We start from the raw sequence: 20113 nt of genomic DNA, 5'->3' as shown, positions 1-20113 counted from the left end.
CACCATTTTCCTAAACTGTATATAATTATAATAATTTGTATGGTTTTTTTTTAATGTGTATTCGTGTATCTTCGTGCATCTGCGACGTATATTTTATGTAAAATTATGTAATAGAGTAGTAGTAGTATATCGTGTGTTATATATGTATACGATAAATTCGTGTATGTGTGTGTGTGTATATGTATTTATATATATCTAATCTATACCAATAAGTGTATACAAGTGTAACGTAATTGAAAAAACGCATAAATTTACGATATAATATTTATATATAATAGGACAATATTAATGTAATATATAATTTATGCATACGTACAATCCAATAATTACTAAATATTATTAAATATATATCCTGAGATTCGAAACTGTATAATTATAATTAACCTGTTGTCGATTAGCTTAGCCAATAATACCGGGAAAGAAGAAGGAAAAATATTAAATGAAAACTATCTTTTTTTTCGATTAATTATTTATCGTTATTATCGTTCATTTTCGAGAAACAAAACGTTTTACACACGAAGATCATCGATATATTCAATCGTAATAATTATTATTATTATTATTATTATACGCTTAACGATAATTATTACGATTTTACACAATTTGTTCTCTGATGTTTTGTTTTGTTTTTTCTTTTATACAAAAGCCCTCCTCCTCCCCCTCCTCCTCCTCCTTCCTTCCTTCATTTTATCAACCCCCTTGCCTCACCCCCGTCATTCCATTCTAATTTGTACATATTTCTATCGTATTTTAATTATAACTCTTATACGACTATTTTTTTCTTTTCTTTTCTTTTGTTTTGTTTGTTAATAATAATAATAATAATAGATCTGAAATATTTTGGTTGTTAGATTCTTTTCTTTTTTTTTTCGTTTCTCTTCCTATCTCCGGTCGAACACACACATACACGCGTACACGCACACGCACAAAGAGTCACCGTTAAAAAATTGACCACCCCAATCCGCGAGATTTCATTATTTTTGGCCTTGGAGGCGATCATCAGCAACGAATTTGTTTTTCAAAACTTTTTCATCGATATTTCGCAATTTTTCTTTTTCTTTTTAATTTATTTTTGTTTACTTTTTATTGTTTTTTTCCTTTTCTTTCTATTTTTCGTTCGTGTTATTAAATTATTATTATTATTATTATTATTATTATTATTTAAAATTACGCGTGTGTATATGTATATATTGTAAATATATTTATTGATCGACCGACACTTTGGACCAACATGATTCATATTTCTTCTAACTTCTTTCTTTCTCTCTCTTTTTCTATTTTCTATAGAGGAACCATAAACATTAGAGATTGGAGAATAATTATTAAGAATAATTCTCTAATAATAATAGTATTAATAATAATAATAATTATAAGAAGAAGAATTAGAAGAAGAAGTAATTAATAAGAATAATGAGAAGTAGAAGTAGAAGAAGAAGAAGAAGAAGAAGAAGAATAAAAAGAGTAGATCTACAATCAACAATATAAAGTTGATATTTTATTTATACATTTTATAAGAACACGCATACGCAACGATGATAATAAATCATGCGTTTAGAAAATATTTTCTTTCAAATGCATAACAATTTATGCACGCGTATATCTTTTTCCCCTTCCTTTCCTTTTTCCCTTTTCTAATTTTTCTTAAATCACTTTTTTTCTCATTTCCCTAACACATAAAACACTTTCAAATTACTGGTTTGGAGAAAAGAATAAAAAAAAAAAAAAAAAATGTTTCCATTTTTCTCGAGGCTTCCTCCTTTCTACCCTCCCCCCTTCTCACCCTGCCCCCTGCCCCCTCCCCCCTATCGAAGATCCGATTATTTCGCGTGATTATATTTGTTCTTAAACGTTATTCGTTTCGGCGAAATCCTTGTTGGCCACTTCATCCTTCGAACTTCTTCCTGACCTAAATTTTCTATAGAGGGAAATCAGCGGCATTACCAAAAGCAACGCCCCACTTAAAGCGATGAAGAAGCCGGCCAAGTAGAAGGGGAGATCGTATGATCCGGTGATGTCATAAAGCCACCCTGAAAGAATAAAGAACGGATCGATAAGGTCGAAGGTTTCTTCTTTAATTGACAAATTTCAATACTCAAAGGTATGAGCTTTAACCATTAACAAGTTACTAAACACATTTGAATTATCTAAAACTTTGACACAAAGATTGGAAATTGTATTACGTATGATCATTTAATATTCTTATTTATTCTTATTTTTTCTATTACGATTTTTATATCGAATTAACATTCAATATTAATAAAAGATAATTTGTCAGTGTTGGAATCAACGTGCACGTTTTGATTCTAGTAACTTTAGTGATTCATAAAAAGGGAACTAGTAATTCATTAAAGATTCCAAATTTCCAAAATTCTAAATGGAAAAGTTTAGAAATCCTTTAGTTGAAAATGTTTCCTCATACATATATACATGTAAAGTTATTATGACCCAATAATCGATCGTAAACCTCTAACCTTTTTGTCAAAGAAACATTAATAACTAAATCTGTTGCACCAAAATCACTTGAAACAATTAAGAAGAAAAAGAATAATTCGATAAATAATTGAACAAAATGATTATTGAAATATATTTACCAGCCAACGGTGGACCCATAAGATTAGCGACACCTTGAACTAGGAGTAAAAGTCCATAGGCATTGGTAAATCTCTCGATAGTGATCATCTCGACTAGGATGATACTTGTAAGACTATAATTCGCCGAGATGAATAGACCAAAGGCACCAGATATTAAACAGAGCATAACGTAATTGTTGACGACCAAAGGTATCATAGCCGTGACACCACCGCAAAGTATCATACAACCCGCATACAAGATTGATGCATTAGCCCAATCCCTGTCACCAGCCCAGCCAAGAATAATCTACAAATTTCATTCACAATATTAGATTATGATTATGATTTTCTACATATTATTTTTAATTGAATATTAATCAAAACAATATTATTATAATTACCTCGCCGATCATGTTGGCAATGCCGATAACCGAAATCAAAATGGAAGCGTCCGTCTCGCTGAAACCCATCTCGATAGCGTTGTCCGTTAAATAAACGTAAGGTACGTCGTACCAGGTATGTAAAAGGAAATTACTTATGGCAAAATGTAAGAATCGTGGATCGGCAAAGTGAGAAAAATCCAACATGTCGACGATCAAGTCCCAGAATTCCCAGAGACCAGCGTACCAGACCAATTTAGTTTTGGCTATGGTGGTCATAGAATTCCTATAAATATCCGGACAACTGGATGCTCTTAAACGATACCTGTTGATGTTAAGCATGGCACCTCTGTAAGTAAGACTATGCCTATGCATTCTGATATCTTTTAAATAGGCTGTTGGTAATCTTCGCGGATGTTCCATGGTACTCGAACGACGCAACGGACTATCCGAATTCATTTTTTTCAACCACCAAAGGTAGGTCGCGTCGGCCTGTTTTCCCAATTCTTTTTCATCCACCTTGGAATTAGGATCCTTCCGTTCGTCGTTTTTAAAATCGGTCAACGGGCTAGGCGTCGGTACGAATCTAGCCGAAGGTATACTGATTTGATCGTGAAGCGCACCGGAATCGCTGAAACTCTTCGAGGATATCAACAAATTCGGATAATTTTGTAACAATACGTTGTAAACGTTTTTACGATTGCTCAATAATTCCAAGGTTTCCAATGGTACTTTCTCGCCGTTCTTAACGAACGTCGGCAAACTAACCAGACTGGAGAATAATTTGTCGTCGTTGTTATCCTCCTCTTGGGAACGAGAATTTTCAATGATCATGGCGTTGGCCGAAGCGAAACTTCTCTTAGTTTCACCGTGAGGCGTCTGAGTAGTCGTGTTAGCCGAACTGCTCGCCGAAAACGAATCGGCACTGGAACTTTGCATTCTCGATCTTTTCTTCTCGCGATTTTTCCTCCTCTCCTCGGTTTTGGCCTTGGCCCTGGTCGTAGTCCACTCGGGGTCGCGCATCAGGAAACCGCACACGGCCAAATTGAGAAACAAGCCGGCTATTATCAGCATGGTTCCTCGCCAACCGTATTCGACGAGAAGATATTGGGTTAACGGGGCAAATATAAAAGTACCGATGCCGCTACCGCAAACGGACAATCCCGTAGCGAAAGATCTCTTCTTGTCGAAATAATAAGCAACGATAACGACCGCGGCAACGAAACACAAGGACAATCCGAAACCGGACACCACGCCGAACGTGAATATCAATAAACCCATTGATCTGGTCAACGAACTGACGATGAATCCAACCGTTGCCAGTATACTACCGGCCACCGATACTTTCCTGCAACCGTACCGATCCGTAAGAAAACTTGCCACCGGTCCTGACAACAACGGCATTGCCATGAACAGACTGCCGATCCACGCGGTCTTTGATTTGCCCGCTCCGAAATAATTCAAAAATTCAACGTAAATCACCCCGAAGGAAAACGTTATCCCATCGGCGATGAGATTGACCATGAAGGATGCCGCCACTACGACCCAACCCCAACCACCGTCGGGTGGTCTGGCTTCGCAAAATTGATCTAACGTCGAATTGTCCTCGGAACTGCTGGTCGTCGAAGTTGAAATCGACGGGCTCGGATGTTCTTGCTGTTCTCGTTCCCGTTCCTGCCTATCGTCGGATAAATTATTCTGCTGATTATTAGACTGTTGTTTTTTCGAATCTTTGTTAAATTGTACGTGATGTTGTTGCTTTTCCTCCCTGGGTGGTTTACCATTGACCAATCTTTCCGTACTCTTTTCCGTAGGCGAGGGACAACTCCCCTTAGACGATAAAGGAATTCTCGTAGGTGATACGAAATGCGTGTTCCTTTCGTTGAACACGTTCTTCTTCATTTTTTGCGGGCTAGACGAATCATCTTTGTAAAGACTAATTGGTCTCTTTGGCGAATTATTCGTATTATCCGTCAACTCTTGTTTAGCTTCTTGACGTATCCTCGATCCCGGTTCTAACCATTGATCGTTGCTTTTATCCACGAGTCTTTTCTCTTCGCTATTATTATCTTTATAATTATTTATAACGTTCGAAGTATTATTTTCTAAAAGTACCTCCACCAATTCCTGTCCTCCTCCTCCTCCTCCTCCAGTTCCTCCTCCCCCACCCCCACCACTCCCACAATCATCGTCGTCGTCTATCCTTTCTTCGAAACGTTTCCCAAATGTTGTCCTATCATCGACGATCTCATAAACGATCTGTCGATTTTTCTCCGCATCCGACACACCAATATTTCCAAACGTATCATTCTCAGAATCTCCCCCCGTAGATTCATTTTTTCGATTATTTTTCTTGCCCTTGAACTTGATCCAGTCGGCCATATTGGCTAACCACCGTTAAACGCAAGAACAATTTTTGTTCTCCTCGATACTCAATTTATCCGAATGTGATTTTTTTCTAAAGACATCAATAATATCACTCGACGCACACACGCACACTCACTCCCCCCACTCAACTTCGATGTTTCTTTATTCTCTTGCAATTCCTCAATATTATTATTATTATTAATTATTATTATTAATTATTATATTCTCGATTAAAATGAGAAAATTTCTAAAGTAAATGTAAAAAAAGATGAGGAACGAAGATAAGAAACTGATCCCCCTTTCTTCTTCTTCTTCTTCTTCTTCTTCTTCTTCTTCTTCTTCTCGTATTTTCCCACTTTTGGAAACTGCTGGAGGACACGTTTTAGATTATATTTCGTATAAAATAGAATAAACTATATCGCGAAAATGTTTTAGTCGGAACACGCGGAAGAAATTTTCGATTGAATAGATTCAATAATACCGATTTAGTTTCGTCCTTGATTTAAACAACGGTAAACATGGCCACTCGTACAACTGCCTGCTAAACTGACGACGCAACGGCAACAACAACAACGCGGACGCGAACGCGACGTAATAGGAGAATACGATGACGATGACGACGACGACGATGATGTTGTTGATGATGATGTCAGTTGGACGCAACTGGCCCGTACCCGTCCAGTTGCAACCATCGCAAATTCTTCCCTCCAAAATTCTGTAAGTCCTTTTTAATTGGCCCTCCTGCTTACTTTGATACTTTGTTTTTTCCTCTTGATTCGTCAGGACTACTACCACCTCCTCCTCCTCCGCTAAACGATCATCAACCCAGGCACCCATGCGGCGAACGATACTTATTCGGCTCTAACTGTGTATTCTGAAATCAACAAATTTTAATATTATATTTAATATTAGTATTAATATTTTTTTATATTTTTTTATTTTATATTTAATTTATATTATATATATATATATATATATTTATTTATTTTATATTTTTTATATTTTAATATTAATATTTGTTATAATAAATAATTACAATACCCATTTTCTTACGTAAGTTTTTTTCTGGTTATTTATTTTATCGATAAGTATCTGTGTTGTATTTCTTTTTATTTGTGTTAGATAGATAAAGGGAGGGAGGGGTGGGTGATCAAATAATAATTGGTTTAGGTGAATTAATAATTAATTAATAATAAACGTTTTATAAATCGTGTCGGTTTAATCTAAGATGATAAATAAAATAATCAATTGTATGAGCAAGGTTTTTTTTCTTTTTTTGAATTAGAATTTTTGTTTTAGATAGATAACATCTCATTGATTAATTCATTTGATAAAATCGTAGTCAATTTTATATATATAATCCAAGATAATATTTCGAAATTTGTTCGTAAGATTATTTTGATTAATTCGTTATTTTATTGCCAATTGATGTATATTTGATTATAAATTTGATCTGATATTATTGACAACATTTGTTCACCGAGATTTTCTAACTCGGTGAGATACGTTTTTAGCAGAGACGAGAAGATCCGGCTTCTGACATTTCGTAACCGGCCGAGTTGTAAGCTGCTGGCTCGAGTTAGACTCGGCGATTATAAATGAAGTTCATTGTGTATGAGTTGCTATCAATTTAAGGATTTAACGTTGGCCACAAGAGTCACGTGGTTTTTATCTTGAGATACACAGAGTAGTAACCAACTATCCTATCCTTCTTCTTCTTCTTCTTCTTCTTCATCATCTTCTACTACTACTATTTCTAACCAATCATCTTGTTCCTTCTTCCTTCCGTATTTATCGAAACAATTTTGGATCGATCGTTTGAAATAAAAATTCGATCAGAATATTATTATTGATTGATAATTAATCTTGCCAATTAATTTCATTACGTGTACAAGTATAAACGTAGTGATGATGATGATGATGGGGGAGTGGGGGGGGGGGGGCTAGGAAATAATTGGAAATGAGATGTGTTGTATTTTAGGGTTCCCTTTCGAACCATCGTCAGAAAATCGAGCCAAGAATTAACGAGAATCGACGAATATTTATAAAGATAGAAAAATCTTAACTATAGTTAATCTCATCTTGACCACCTGCTGCAAAAAGTCATTCAAATTTATTTATATATTCTTCTTGGTATTTCGCGTATGCATTCAAAAATCTATTCGAATGATATCTCACCTGTGTGTGTGTTTTTTTAACACCAATCATCAAAATGTCAAAGATCGTATAAAATATTACACATTTATATTAAATATATAAATGAAATATAATATAATAATAATAATAATAATAATAATATGAAGTAAAAAAAAATAAAGTAATAAAATGAAAGATTGATATAACGGGATGTCGTTGTTCTGAACAATTCCCCTAAGTGCCATAAAAATCTTGATTAATAATCCAAGATACTTAGATCCAAGAAACACAGGGTGATGGTGGTGATGGTAGTGGTTCCTGGTTCATTAAAAACGGACACCAAGTGACCTACTTTCTTTCGGTTAATATAAGGCAGTGTATTTTCGAGGATACGAAAGCTTTGTTATCGTAGAAAACGGAGATAAATTAAGTGGATTCTCTCCAACAAGAGTACACTGAAATGAATACGTATGTACACGTATTCTGTTACATGCAAACAAATGGAACAAAAAAAACTCCACCCACCCCGCCCCCCAAAAAAAAAAAAAGAATTACAATAAAAGAAAGAAAAAGGAATTTCAAATTAACATATGACTCGAGTAAACGAATAAATAAATATACTTAACAACAATAAAATATTTAACAATAAATAAACGAATACGACTATCGATTAATTCTACTTTCCAATTGATTTATGGTAAAGAAATTAGTAGAAAATTCGATGAACGATTAAATAGATAAATAATTGTTTGATAAGTGGTAGGGGGTAGGGGGGAGGGAGGGGGTGAGGGATGTTTTAAAAGACTCGTTCTTACGTCTCGATTACTCGATTGTACGGTAAAATGAAAATAAATTGAAGAGAAGAGGCGTGTATATAATAGAAGAAGAAGAAGAAGAAGACAAGAGTATATAGAAAGGGTACAAAAGACCTTGGGACTATAGGGAACAACCCGATGCAATCGGTAGATCATGAAGAACACTATTGTGTGATCACTTTCACGGTATCGACACCTTTGAACATAAGCTACTGATATACACGACAAACGTTTATCGAGAAAACTTTCTAAAGATAACACACTATGGATGTTGTTCTATTCTACACCGAATCCAAAATCGAAAAAAGTTGGAAAAGAGGAAACTGAATTTTCGATAATATCATCGAGGACATTCAATTTGTCGATTGAAAATCACGATTATTATTATTATTATTGTTATACTAACATGGACAAATTTATCTCATTCGTTTTCGATTGAGTTAGAAAATTATTAACATAAAACAAACGTTAATTATTATATTCATTTTTTAATATATTATAATAATTGATAAAATATGAATTTTTCTAATACTCCGACAACTTCATCGTTATCCATTTAATTGTTATTCTAACAAATAGATAATTTTTGTTACGAAGATAAACAAATATATACGTGGGTGGGTTGAAAAGTTCTGATCTAATTACAAGGTGGGTTCAAACGAAGTACGGTAAAATCATTAAAAATGTTTCTAACCATTCATCAATCCCCCACCTACGTTCGTTAACTTAACTTCACGATTTTATTTTCGTTTAACTTTCTATAAAAATTATGAACCTTCGTGTTATCCTCTCCCCCCCCAAAAAAAAGAAAAAAGAAAAAATAAAAAGAAAATTAATAAAGGAATTTACGATTCAAGCATTATACTACCACGTGGTACAACATAGCAACGATCATCATTATTTTATCCAACATAATGCGAAACATACGACTGACGCTTAAATGATATCATTTTTATCGTTTTGCCACGACACGAAAGCACAACCATTGTCGTATTTTTAATTTTCCTAATACGAAAAGCAGCAGTGTATGTATATGTTCGTGCTGATTTTTTTATTCATTTGACGAAACAATCAATGCTCGTTATCATCTTTTACTCTCTCTTACACACACACACACATCTCGTTTTCTTCGCGTTGATTATTTAAACGTGATCATTTCGTTTTATTATTATTAACAAACAGAATTGTACGTGCAAATTTGTTTTAAACAGAAAAAAACTTAACAAAATTCCAACATTTCTTCATACAAAATTTATACAAAAAGAAAAATAAATAATAAATAATAAAATAAATATAGACGAGAGAAAAAAGAGAAAAAAAAAGGGGTGGGGGGGTAAAAATGAAAAGAAAAATAAACGTACCATAACGAACAAAACCCTCCCCCGCCCTTCACAAAAAAAGAAAATAAACCAAGATGATAGAAGTTGTCGAGTTGTAGTTGATCGTTGATCGTGGTTGCTGTTGTTGTTGCTTTCCAAATCTATATTTAAGATAAATAATACGAAATTCTAATGATTATGTTCAAAATCAATGGGAAGAAACTACGATAATATTCCTTCCTTCCTTCCTTCCTTACTTACTTTTTTATTTTCTCAAATATAACTTCGTTTTATCAAGTCCAAAGTTGAAAGAGCAATGTAACACAGCACTCGTCGCGATAGAAATCGAACTAACGGTTCAACAACGAATATTTTTCGTTAGTTCAAATTAATTCCACGAATGTTACACGCACTAAATCGTAGAAAATAAATATGATCATTGAAATTATGTGATTAAGTTTGTAATACGATCGAAGAACGTAAATACGTTCATTTCATTTTCATTTCTATTTACACTTTTATATATTTCATTGTATCATAGAATATTTCGAATAATCCACGAACTTTTCACATAAACTTAACGACAACATCATCGTCATCGTCATCATCGTCATCTTCATCGTCAACGCGCGTGTTTCTTATTCTTCCTCTTCTTCTTCTTCTTCTTCTTTTTCTTATCACTCGGTGCTTGTAAAAAGATTAGATTTCTACGAAATAACTTGTACGTTTGTCTATCTATCTGTCTGTCTGTCTGCCTATCTATCTTTCATTATTTACTTTTATCAATTTATTTCAAAATTTTATATATATAGATATAAAAATACACATACGTTATTACTATTATTATTATATTCGTTCCAGTTGAAATTTATTAAATTCGTTTTAGTTTTTATCATCGAAAAATGTTCACGTGAATCATACGTTACTCGTCTTATCACCGATCACGTTACACTTCTTTCTCTCTCTCTCTCTTTCTCTTACACTCGCAATAAATCTTTCTATCTTTCTTCTCTCTCGCTTTTTCTGAAGATCTTAGAATTTAGAAAGAAATAAACAAAAAATAATAATACACTTTTTCTTAAAGACACACACTAGAACACACGTTAAACACGTAATACACGTATTACAAATTTAATTTGCCACAAGACACCCGATATTAAATTTATCCAGTAAATATTTCAATATATAAACTTATATTCGATTATTATTATTTTATTTTTTCTAATTTTAGTTAACCGAAAATATAATGAAGAAAATACGTACACGCTTTAATCTCGTGTCACTCGAGTTTCTAAATATAATCATTATTTGTTATTTCTCTCTCTCTCTCTCTCTCTCTCTCTCGTTAAAAACGATGATTTTATATATGTATAAACAATTCGTTGAATAAGAAAATGCGAACACGCGCCGGGCTGGCCGGACTAATACTGATAGCTGCAGTCTAAGAGTATACTCTTTTCGAGTCACTTATATTTGTGTGTGTATGTGTGTGTGTATGCGTGTATATATGTTTTATTCTTCTTCCTTCTCCTACTTCTACTCTTTCATCGTCACCTCTTTCTCCTCCCACCCTTCTATCCCCTCTTCTTCACCTTTTCTTTTTACTTCTTCTTTTATTATAGTTAGTATTATAGTTTAATATATATTATTATAGATATTTTATACATATATATTTTTATTAATTTATTTATATTAATTTTTGTTTTAATAAATAATTATTTATATTAATATTAATATTTATATTTTATATATATATATATTTTTTCCCTTCCCCCCCCACACCCCACCCACTTATAGTTATATATATATATATATATATATACTATTTATATTTTATATATATATTTTTATTAATTTATTTATATTAATTTTTGTTTTAATAATTAATTATTTATATTAATATTAATATTTATATTTTATATATATATATATATATTTTTTTCCCTTCCCCCCCACACCCCACCCACTTATAGTTATATATATATATATATTACTATTTATATTTTATATATATATTTGTATTAATTTATTTATATTAATTTTGTTTTAATAATTAATTATTTATATTAATATTTATATTTTATATATAGTTCTTATATATATATATATATATTCTTTTCCCTCCCCCTCACACCCCACCCACTACTTCTTCTGCTCATCATTATCATCATTCTTCTTATTTATTTGATCATTTTCTTCCCCAAATGAAATTTAATTTTCATTAGGAAAGATTCGTTTTATTTCTTTCCATATAAAAAGAAAAAAAAAAAATAAGAAAAAATCGGATGATTAATATGGTATCTCGATAATAATCACGATTAATTGTTTCCAAATTATTATTATATATGTCGTGTGTTCGATTATTCTGTCATACGATTGAATTATCTTTATTTTTTCTTGGAAATATAGAGGAAGGACATTTTGATTGCATTACATTATTAAATAAATAATTGTTTACAATTCGCTTTGTTTCTTTTCTTTTTATTTTTTTTTTTTCTTCTTATTATATAATATGTGCACTTTTTGTGCACGTACACGCGCACTTTCTGTGCACGCGTATAATAATATACGAACAACGTATTATTTTTCGTGACAATTTAAAATTTAGTAACGTAAATATCTTATCACCCAATTCTCATCATTTTTTATATTTAAGTATAATAATTATTTGAATTAGATAGTTATAATAACGGTTATAAACGTTAGTTATAATAATTCTCGTCATTTTATTTAAGTATAACAATTATTTGAATTAGATAGTTATAATGACGGGTTATCGTAAATGATAAAAACGAAATGAATGATGATGATGATCATGCGTTAATTTATTGTACGTACAAAATTTTTATCTTCCCTTGTAAGTTTCTTATCCTAAGAAAGAAAAAAAATATAATACGCGGAGAGAGAAAAAGAGATATTGTTTACGTCATTCGATCATTGTCCGATTATAAATCGTGCTGCGTTAATCAATTCAACCATAAATACAATTTTATTCCTATTTCTATTTCTATTTCTATTTCTCTTTTACCGTTTCTTCGTACGTTCAACTTTTGACGATACATAATTAATTAATTAATTAATTCATTCATTCATTCATTCATTCATTCAATCGTCTTCTATTATACGATCTTACGTTTGAACTTTAAATAATATATTTGACATAATCGAAACACTACGACGAGAGTTGGTGTACACTGAAAATATGAAAAGTGTCGTCGTCATCGACATTTTAATGCTTTTCCAGTTTTTTCTTTTTCTATTTTTATTTTCTTTTTTTTCCCCAACATTTCCACTTTGACGAAAGAGAAAAAGAGAAAAACCTTTCCCGTGGGTTCATACTTTTTCTTTATTTCTGTTCTTTTATAAAAAGAATAGAACGATCGTGTACGATGATATTCGCGAAAGGAGAAGAATAAAATGGAACAACAAAAAAATAAAAACAAAAAGAGACTGAAGATTTTGAAAGAGTTTTTGACGAGAGAAACGGAGAACCAACCGTGAGTGCGAGTAAAATAAAAAAAAAATAAAAAAAAGAAACAGAAAATCTTCAGACAACCCTACGTGGAAGACCGGGGGGTGGGGGGAGGGGTGAGGGGGCTGATGAGAAGAAAACAGAAGAACTTGGAAAAAAAGAAACGACGATGAAAATATTCCGTCCACTTCCGGTCTTTGTTCTTTCTCGCGAAAATGAATAAAAATATGTTTCCTCGGTACGGGAAACAGAAATTGGTCTGATAAATGGTTAAAAGGATAATAAGATAACTCTTATGTTAGTGGCATGCACTACCGGTCGTCCGAACGAATGACTGACCAAGTTAATTTCTCTTTAATTTACTTATTCTTTACATTATTATTGCATCTATGTATTATACTTCGCAGAGATGAACTTCATATATATTTTTCATAACGAAAATATAATATTTTATTATTGAAAAAAACAAATTAAATATATATTATTTATAATTTCAAATTGCTCCGTCGGTATGGTAGAATTTTACTATTCCACACAAGGGATGATTTTTCTTTTTTTTCCCCAATCCCACCCCTCCCGACGACGACGACGTTTTCGTCATTTCAACAAATATTTCTTACAATTTATTTAATATTTCCTTTACGATTGTCTCATATTTAAATACTTTTTCTTATACCATTCGCATAATTATAATTATAAATATAAAGAATTCAGATTAAGATGTTATACCTACTTTATTGATAGAGATATTCAGCGTGTTTTGTGACTTACGATTTAATTTAATTTAATTTTTTTTTTTTTTAAACCATATGTTTATTGCTTTGAACCAATACTACTATACTACTATTATAGAACTATTATACTTTTATTTATTATTTACTATTTTGTTTTTACATTTATCTACTTACTGTGCGTTACTACTAATATAATGATAAGTTTAATAATAATTACATAATTTTAATTTTTGTTTTGTTTTATCTATACATTACATTGTACTATACTGTAATTAATGGCCTTTAATAGGCCCTAATGGGAGCCTAGGCTCTATAGGGTCAATAAAATATTATTAAATATTAAATAAATAAATAAATAAATTTCTTACAAGTATAATTTGTTGAGACAATCTCACGTATAAACTCAAGTTGACAGGTGGTCAAATCTCGTTCGAGGATCTCAACGTTTATTTATTTTCTTTTTTTCCAAGAATGAGTTAAGGAAAAATGTGGGGGTGTTAAAGTAATGGTGCGAGTAATATATTTTAATCGACGGAAAGTACACATCTCTCGTTATTTCTTATAGTTTCTTTTCCGCGTAATAAATCAATCGACTTCAGGTGTATTCATACAATTCTTCGATTAATGTTCAATAAATTGCGTTCCATTGAAATGCGACACTCGTTAATCGATTACTGTGATTTTCCATCGATCACAACATGTTCGGTGTATTAAACTTTTAAAACCATATTATTTTGTTTTTCTCTTTTTCGATAATATTATTCGAATTCGTTTTTCTAAATAAAATTGAAATAATATCTTCTTCGCTATTCGATTAATTAAAATCTCATAGACGTACATATACATGACGGTGATGATAAATTTATAACAATATCTTTGTTACTTTAAACAAAAAAATAAACTCAATGATATAAAACAAAAGAAAATTCGTAGAAAAGTACGAGTCACGAATTTAACTCCCACCACTCAGGTAAATTTTTATTTACCTTTACTTAATTGCATTACATTTTTTATTTTATTTTATTTTATTTTATTTTATTTTATTTGAAGAGTCATCATCGATTAGGCTAATCGAATTTTCATTTTCAATTTAGTTCTTAGAAACGTTCTATAACGAGAATGTTAAGATAATAATAATAATAATAATTCGCAAACGTAGATATATATTCATATACACTTACTTAATCTGTTCTGTAAGATCTTAATCACTGGTGTAATTGAAGATTACATTCGAGAAAATAGGTTAACGTCTCTTCTTATCGAACCACGGGGAAGTACTTGAAAAGTCGTTACAATTACGATCTTGATGATGTATGACACTTGATTCGAAAACTATCAACTCGAGAAATAATATCAGAGTAGTCTAACTTCTTATTCTTTATTATTATCATACATATATACATGTATATGTATGTATGTAAAATTACATATTGATACACATACACATACACATACACGTACACATACACGTACACGTACGATGTAATAATCCGTAAGTTACATAATCGTTTTAGGTGTTTCTAAGCCGTCCTAATTTGTTCCTTACGCCAACGTAAAATCATTCTTATAAGATTACGTTAGCACGTTAGCTATAATCAATCATTATTAAAGAAAGAACAAAAAAAAAATATATATAAAATGAAAGAAAAGAAGATTTCGTTCCTTTGAATTTTTTTTTTATCCAATTATTCTTACCGAGTAATTATTTCCAATTAGCTTAAGTTTTTTCACGGAAATCTAATCGTAATGCAAATATATATGTGTGCGTGTGTGTGTGTGTGTATGTGATACTTGCATCAAATCAAAATGCATTCAACGTCGAATAACACCTTACGAATGTTTTACGAACGTAAAATTAACACTTTATCGGCCATTCTCGTTGCATCAGCACGACGCTATATATATACCGGATGTTTCAAAATATATGTTATAATTTAAAGTAGGGTAATTTAAATAAATTCAAATAAATTCAAAGCAAATAGTATTTTTTCTTTTTGTAGAAAAAAAAACGAACTCACGGGCAATAGATTTTAGTTTAAGGGACAGGTAACGGAGAGAAGTAGAAGAAGAATATTCAACAGGATTCACACATTTGTATTCGTCCTAGATAGTTTTCTACGAGGTCGATCGATGAAAGAATATATAAAATAAAAGGAACGCTCGCGGCTAGTTTTATTACCACATTTTTTTCTTTCCCATTTTTAACGAATATCATTTTATCGAGGATTCTATATATTGTTTATATTTGTTCATTTAAAAACCGATGTAATCATTATCGAAACTTTTGATAAAAATGAATTATTCTTCTTCTATACGCGGAACACAAAGGTTGATAACTGGAAACTGATACGATTTGAACAATGAACTGTTTTATTCGAACATCGATGCATTCACGTGACTGATTCGCGTGACTTATCGTCTCCTATCAATACAACACTTATCGATGTAAATTCGAATTTTGTTACGTTATTATACGCGTAGGAGGAGAACACGCGCATAATACACGCATACACGCACGTCCGATATATGATTTGCATAGTAAATTCATAAGGCAAATTAATGAACTCTGATCTGAGTTAATTTCGTAACAATAATCATAATGAATTTTATTGATCCATCAAACGATTCTCTCTTTCTCTTATTTGTTCTCTTCCATTTTCTCCCATGATACGTACTGCTATTATTTAAAAAAAAAAAGACAAATTAAGATTCGAATCGTATTAATTTGTTCATTATATTTTCAAATTCGATGAACGAAGGAACGAAAAACGCGCCACGAGTCTCGGATTGGTCCGGTTTCGATTCCAATCGATCCTCCCGATCCATTCATTCATTCTAAAGTATAAAATTGAATACGGGAACATAGGAACGAGTGACCAAATGATCCAGCCGGACTAATATACATTTTATTTTCAAATTCGATAAACGAAGGAACGAAAAACGCGCCACGAGTCTCGTATTGGTCCGGTTTCGATTCCAATCGATCCTCCCGATCCATTCATTCATTCTAAAGTATAAAACTGAATACGGGAACATAGGAACGAGTGACCAAATGATCCAGGCGGACTAATATACATTTTATTTTCAAATTCGATGAACGAAGGAACGAAAAACGCGCCACGAGTCTCGGATTGGTCCGATTTCGATTCCAATCGATCCTCCCGATCCATTCATTCATTTTAAAGTATAAAACTGAATACAGGAACATAGGAACGAATGACCAAATGATCCAGGCGGACTAATGTACATTTTATTTTCAAATTCGATGAACGAAGGAACGAAAAACGCGCCACGAGTCTCGGATTGGTCCGGTTTCGATTCCAATCGATCCTTCCGATCCATTCATTTATTTTAAAATATAAAACTAAATACAGGAACATAGGAACGAATGATCAAATGATCCAGACGGATTAATATACATTTTATTTTGAAATTCGATGAACGAAGGAACGACAAATTTGAACCTTACAATCGTGATTGGCCGAACTTTGTTTGTTTCGTTCTACCGTGTTCCGCGTTCCATTCCTACGATGTATCTATGCACTTTTAAATGTATATTCATCCCCATCCACGCACCGCCGGCAAGAGTACTTGTAAACAGAATTAGCAATAGGCCAATCAGCTGATCGTGTCGACCGCAACGGCCGCTGCTATTGATCCGCGAGGAGGAGGCTTCCCTTACTTCGTCGAAGAAGAAAAGCTTTCCTTTCCACGCGATCCGCATAGTTTCTTCCCTTTCTTCTACCAATTTCTTTTATCCCTACCCTCCCCTCTCCATCCCACCCCTTTCATCCCCTTTCTTTCTCTCTTTCTCTCTCTCTGATTTCACCCTTTTGTCGAGGGTTGCTACGACGCGTGTTATATACATACGATCCGTATTTAAATATAATATCATACTCGAAAACTCCTAAGATCGAACGGAACATAATAAGAATAATAATGAAAGAAAATAGAAAAAGAAAAAGAAAAAGAAAAAAAAAGGAATAAAAGCATTCGAGAAGAAGTGTTCTCACTATTTTCGATATCCGAACTACTTTAAATTATTCATTACAAATTCTAAACTCGAATCTAAATGTACGAATTGAAAAATTCGAGTATTTTCATATACGATGATCATTCAAATGCATTTAAAACTTTTCTTTCTCCCATTTGGTTTCCGTTAAATCGTTTGATGAATCAACGATGTCTCGATGATCGTGTCGTACGTTTATTGTTGTTAATTAAAAAAAAATATATTCACGATTGTCTATCGTAAATGAATAATAATTAACAAAGAGAGTTGCGGTCTTCGCATTCGAATAGAATTTTTTATTTGTTTTTAAATTTCGATCGTAAAACAACAATTCTAATAGCGTAATAAGTAATCGTAAAACATCTTGCTACATCAATGTTGATCAATCATAATATCATAAATATTAATACGTGTTTTTATATATTTTGATCATCGTGTTCTCCTGCATAAAGCGCGTAAATGACCACCCTCACCACCACCACCACCACCACCACACGAAGATAATATCTGTTTTAACGAAACGTTTTTGATCGTTTGTTTTCCTCATTGATCATTCGCAAACAAAACATGTGTTCCATCGGTACTTACATTACGAATTGTTCCTAAATCAAATCCCGAATCATTTTGACCCACATTTTAATATAAGTAATCCCGTTAGAATTTGTATACTTTCAATGTGTGTGTGTGTGTGTGAATTATCCTCACACAAACACGCACGCACACATACAGCGTATAATAAATCCTCTTTAATGGACTTAATAAAAGTTGACGACACGTTTATGTCGGTGTTTACGTTAAAACGTATAAAAACGTATCCGTTACGATCCGTGCGATAATCATCAGCAATGGTCAAGCCAAAATGACCCCGGCTTGATTCCTCGTATACGAAAGATTGAAACAAAGATTTCAAGATTCTAGCGATATTTAAATACCCCTAATCTCGAGCAAGTATTTTCTCTCCCTCTCTTCTTCATCCAACACACGAGAAGTATTTTTAACTTTTACATTTCCGTGAGGAATACGTGTATACCCGATACAAATGATATAAATACACGTGCACGCACATGCATACACAGACACACACGCGCGCGAGCGCTCGCGTGCACACACACACACACGGCAGCAGACAGTAGTAGCTACTCCAAAACACGCAATCTTACATCCACCAAACGTAAACCACTTTTTTTTACTCACCCAGGCTCTGCTTTGGCGATCCAAAGCGAATGCTAAAAAACTGCGACGCACTGCATCTTACACCAGGAGTTGCGGAAATTCGCGTGAAATTGACGAAACTTATGAGAAAAATATGAGAACGATAGTAATTGGACAAAGGTGTAATACACGACCGGTTTAATATTCTGAGCAACACCCGAAACTGAAAGAACGGATTAAGCCAACTAGAGGGTTAAAAACACCGATAAACAAAGGTCTACGTTTGTGACGAACGTAGCGGCTAAATTTCTCTCTCTCTCTCTCTCTCTTTCTCTCTCTCCTTCTCTATCTATCTTTCTATCTATCTTTATCTCTCTCTCTCTCTCTCTCTCTCTCTTTCTATCTCTTTTTTCCTTTCTCTTTCTAGCTTGCTGTCTTCGATAAGACTAACGAACGAACGGACGGAAATAGACGAGGATGAACGAGCGGAAATACGAAGACGCTTCTTGAAAGACCGAATGAGATTATTTAGATGAAGGAGGAAGTTACACAAGAGAGAGAGAGAGAGAGAGAGAGAGAGTGAGTGAGTGAGTGAAGAGAGGGAAGAAAATAACGCTTAATAATGTCGAGAGAAACGAAGGGAGAGAAAACTATAGACGAGACGAAAAGCCGTCGAGGCCACACCGAACGCGACGCTGATATGCGTTTTCTTCGCCGTTGCTTCCCTGTCTCCTACCCCCTTCTCTCTCTCACTCTCTCTCTCTCTTTCTACCCCCTTCTCTAACATGCTCTCTTCTTCTATCTCTTTCTATTATTCTCTCTCTCTCCCTTTCTCTCTCTCTCACTCTCCCCTACCCCTTCATTTCCTATCTCTTTTCTCTACCCTCTCGCTTGCTTTTATCTCTCCCCTTCACCAAACGAGGGTGAGTTTCCCTTTAACTAACGCGCATGCGCACAAAACAACCAACCCTTCTTTTGACTGGTACGATTAGTCGACTAGCAAAGCAATATAAGAACTATATGATTAGCGTTCACGAACCTACCCTATCTTTCGTTTTCCTTTTGTTTATTTTTTATTATAAATCATGCTCCATTCTCGTATTCGTTTATTTCGACGACAAGAAGCGTGCATTATACTGATTTACATTTCCCAAAA

The 20113-nt window shown here is 33.0% G+C and overlaps 1 protein-coding gene across 4 annotated transcripts; it reads right to left on the bottom strand.

The window, feature by feature from the left end:
* Positions 1-1635: 1635 nt before the first annotated feature.
* On the bottom strand, positions 1636-19678 carry LOC122518247. Of its 4 annotated transcripts, XM_043637045.1 has the most exons (5): positions 9849-10383; positions 9630-9748; positions 2972-6191; positions 2592-2877; positions 1636-2027 (listed from the first exon to the last, which is right to left on the bottom strand). In XM_043637045.1, exons 3-5 carry the CDS (start codon positions 5330-5332, stop codon positions 1843-1845), a joined length of 2832 nt encoding a protein of 943 aa, XP_043492980.1. In that variant the 5' UTR covers positions 5333-6191; positions 9630-9748; positions 9849-10383; the 3' UTR covers positions 1636-1842. The 4 variants fall into 4 exon arrangements, with proteins under 4 accessions (XP_043492980.1, XP_043492979.1, XP_043492981.1 ...); XM_043637044.1 differs by lacking the exons at positions 9630-9748; positions 9849-10383 and adding an exon at positions 19000-19678; XM_043637046.1 differs by lacking the exons at positions 9630-9748; positions 9849-10383 and adding an exon at positions 10851-11132.
* Between the last annotated feature and the right edge of the window lie 435 nt (positions 19679-20113).

Source organism: Polistes fuscatus, unplaced genomic scaffold (assembly GCF_010416935.1).
Source record: "Polistes fuscatus isolate 324 unplaced genomic scaffold, CU_Pfus_HIC Scaffold23, whole genome shotgun sequence".
NCBI classification, from domain to species: domain Eukaryota; kingdom Metazoa; phylum Arthropoda; class Insecta; order Hymenoptera; family Vespidae; genus Polistes; species Polistes fuscatus.
Note: the sequence above shows the minus strand (reverse complement) of the source record. Positions and strands in the feature narration are given on the sequence as shown.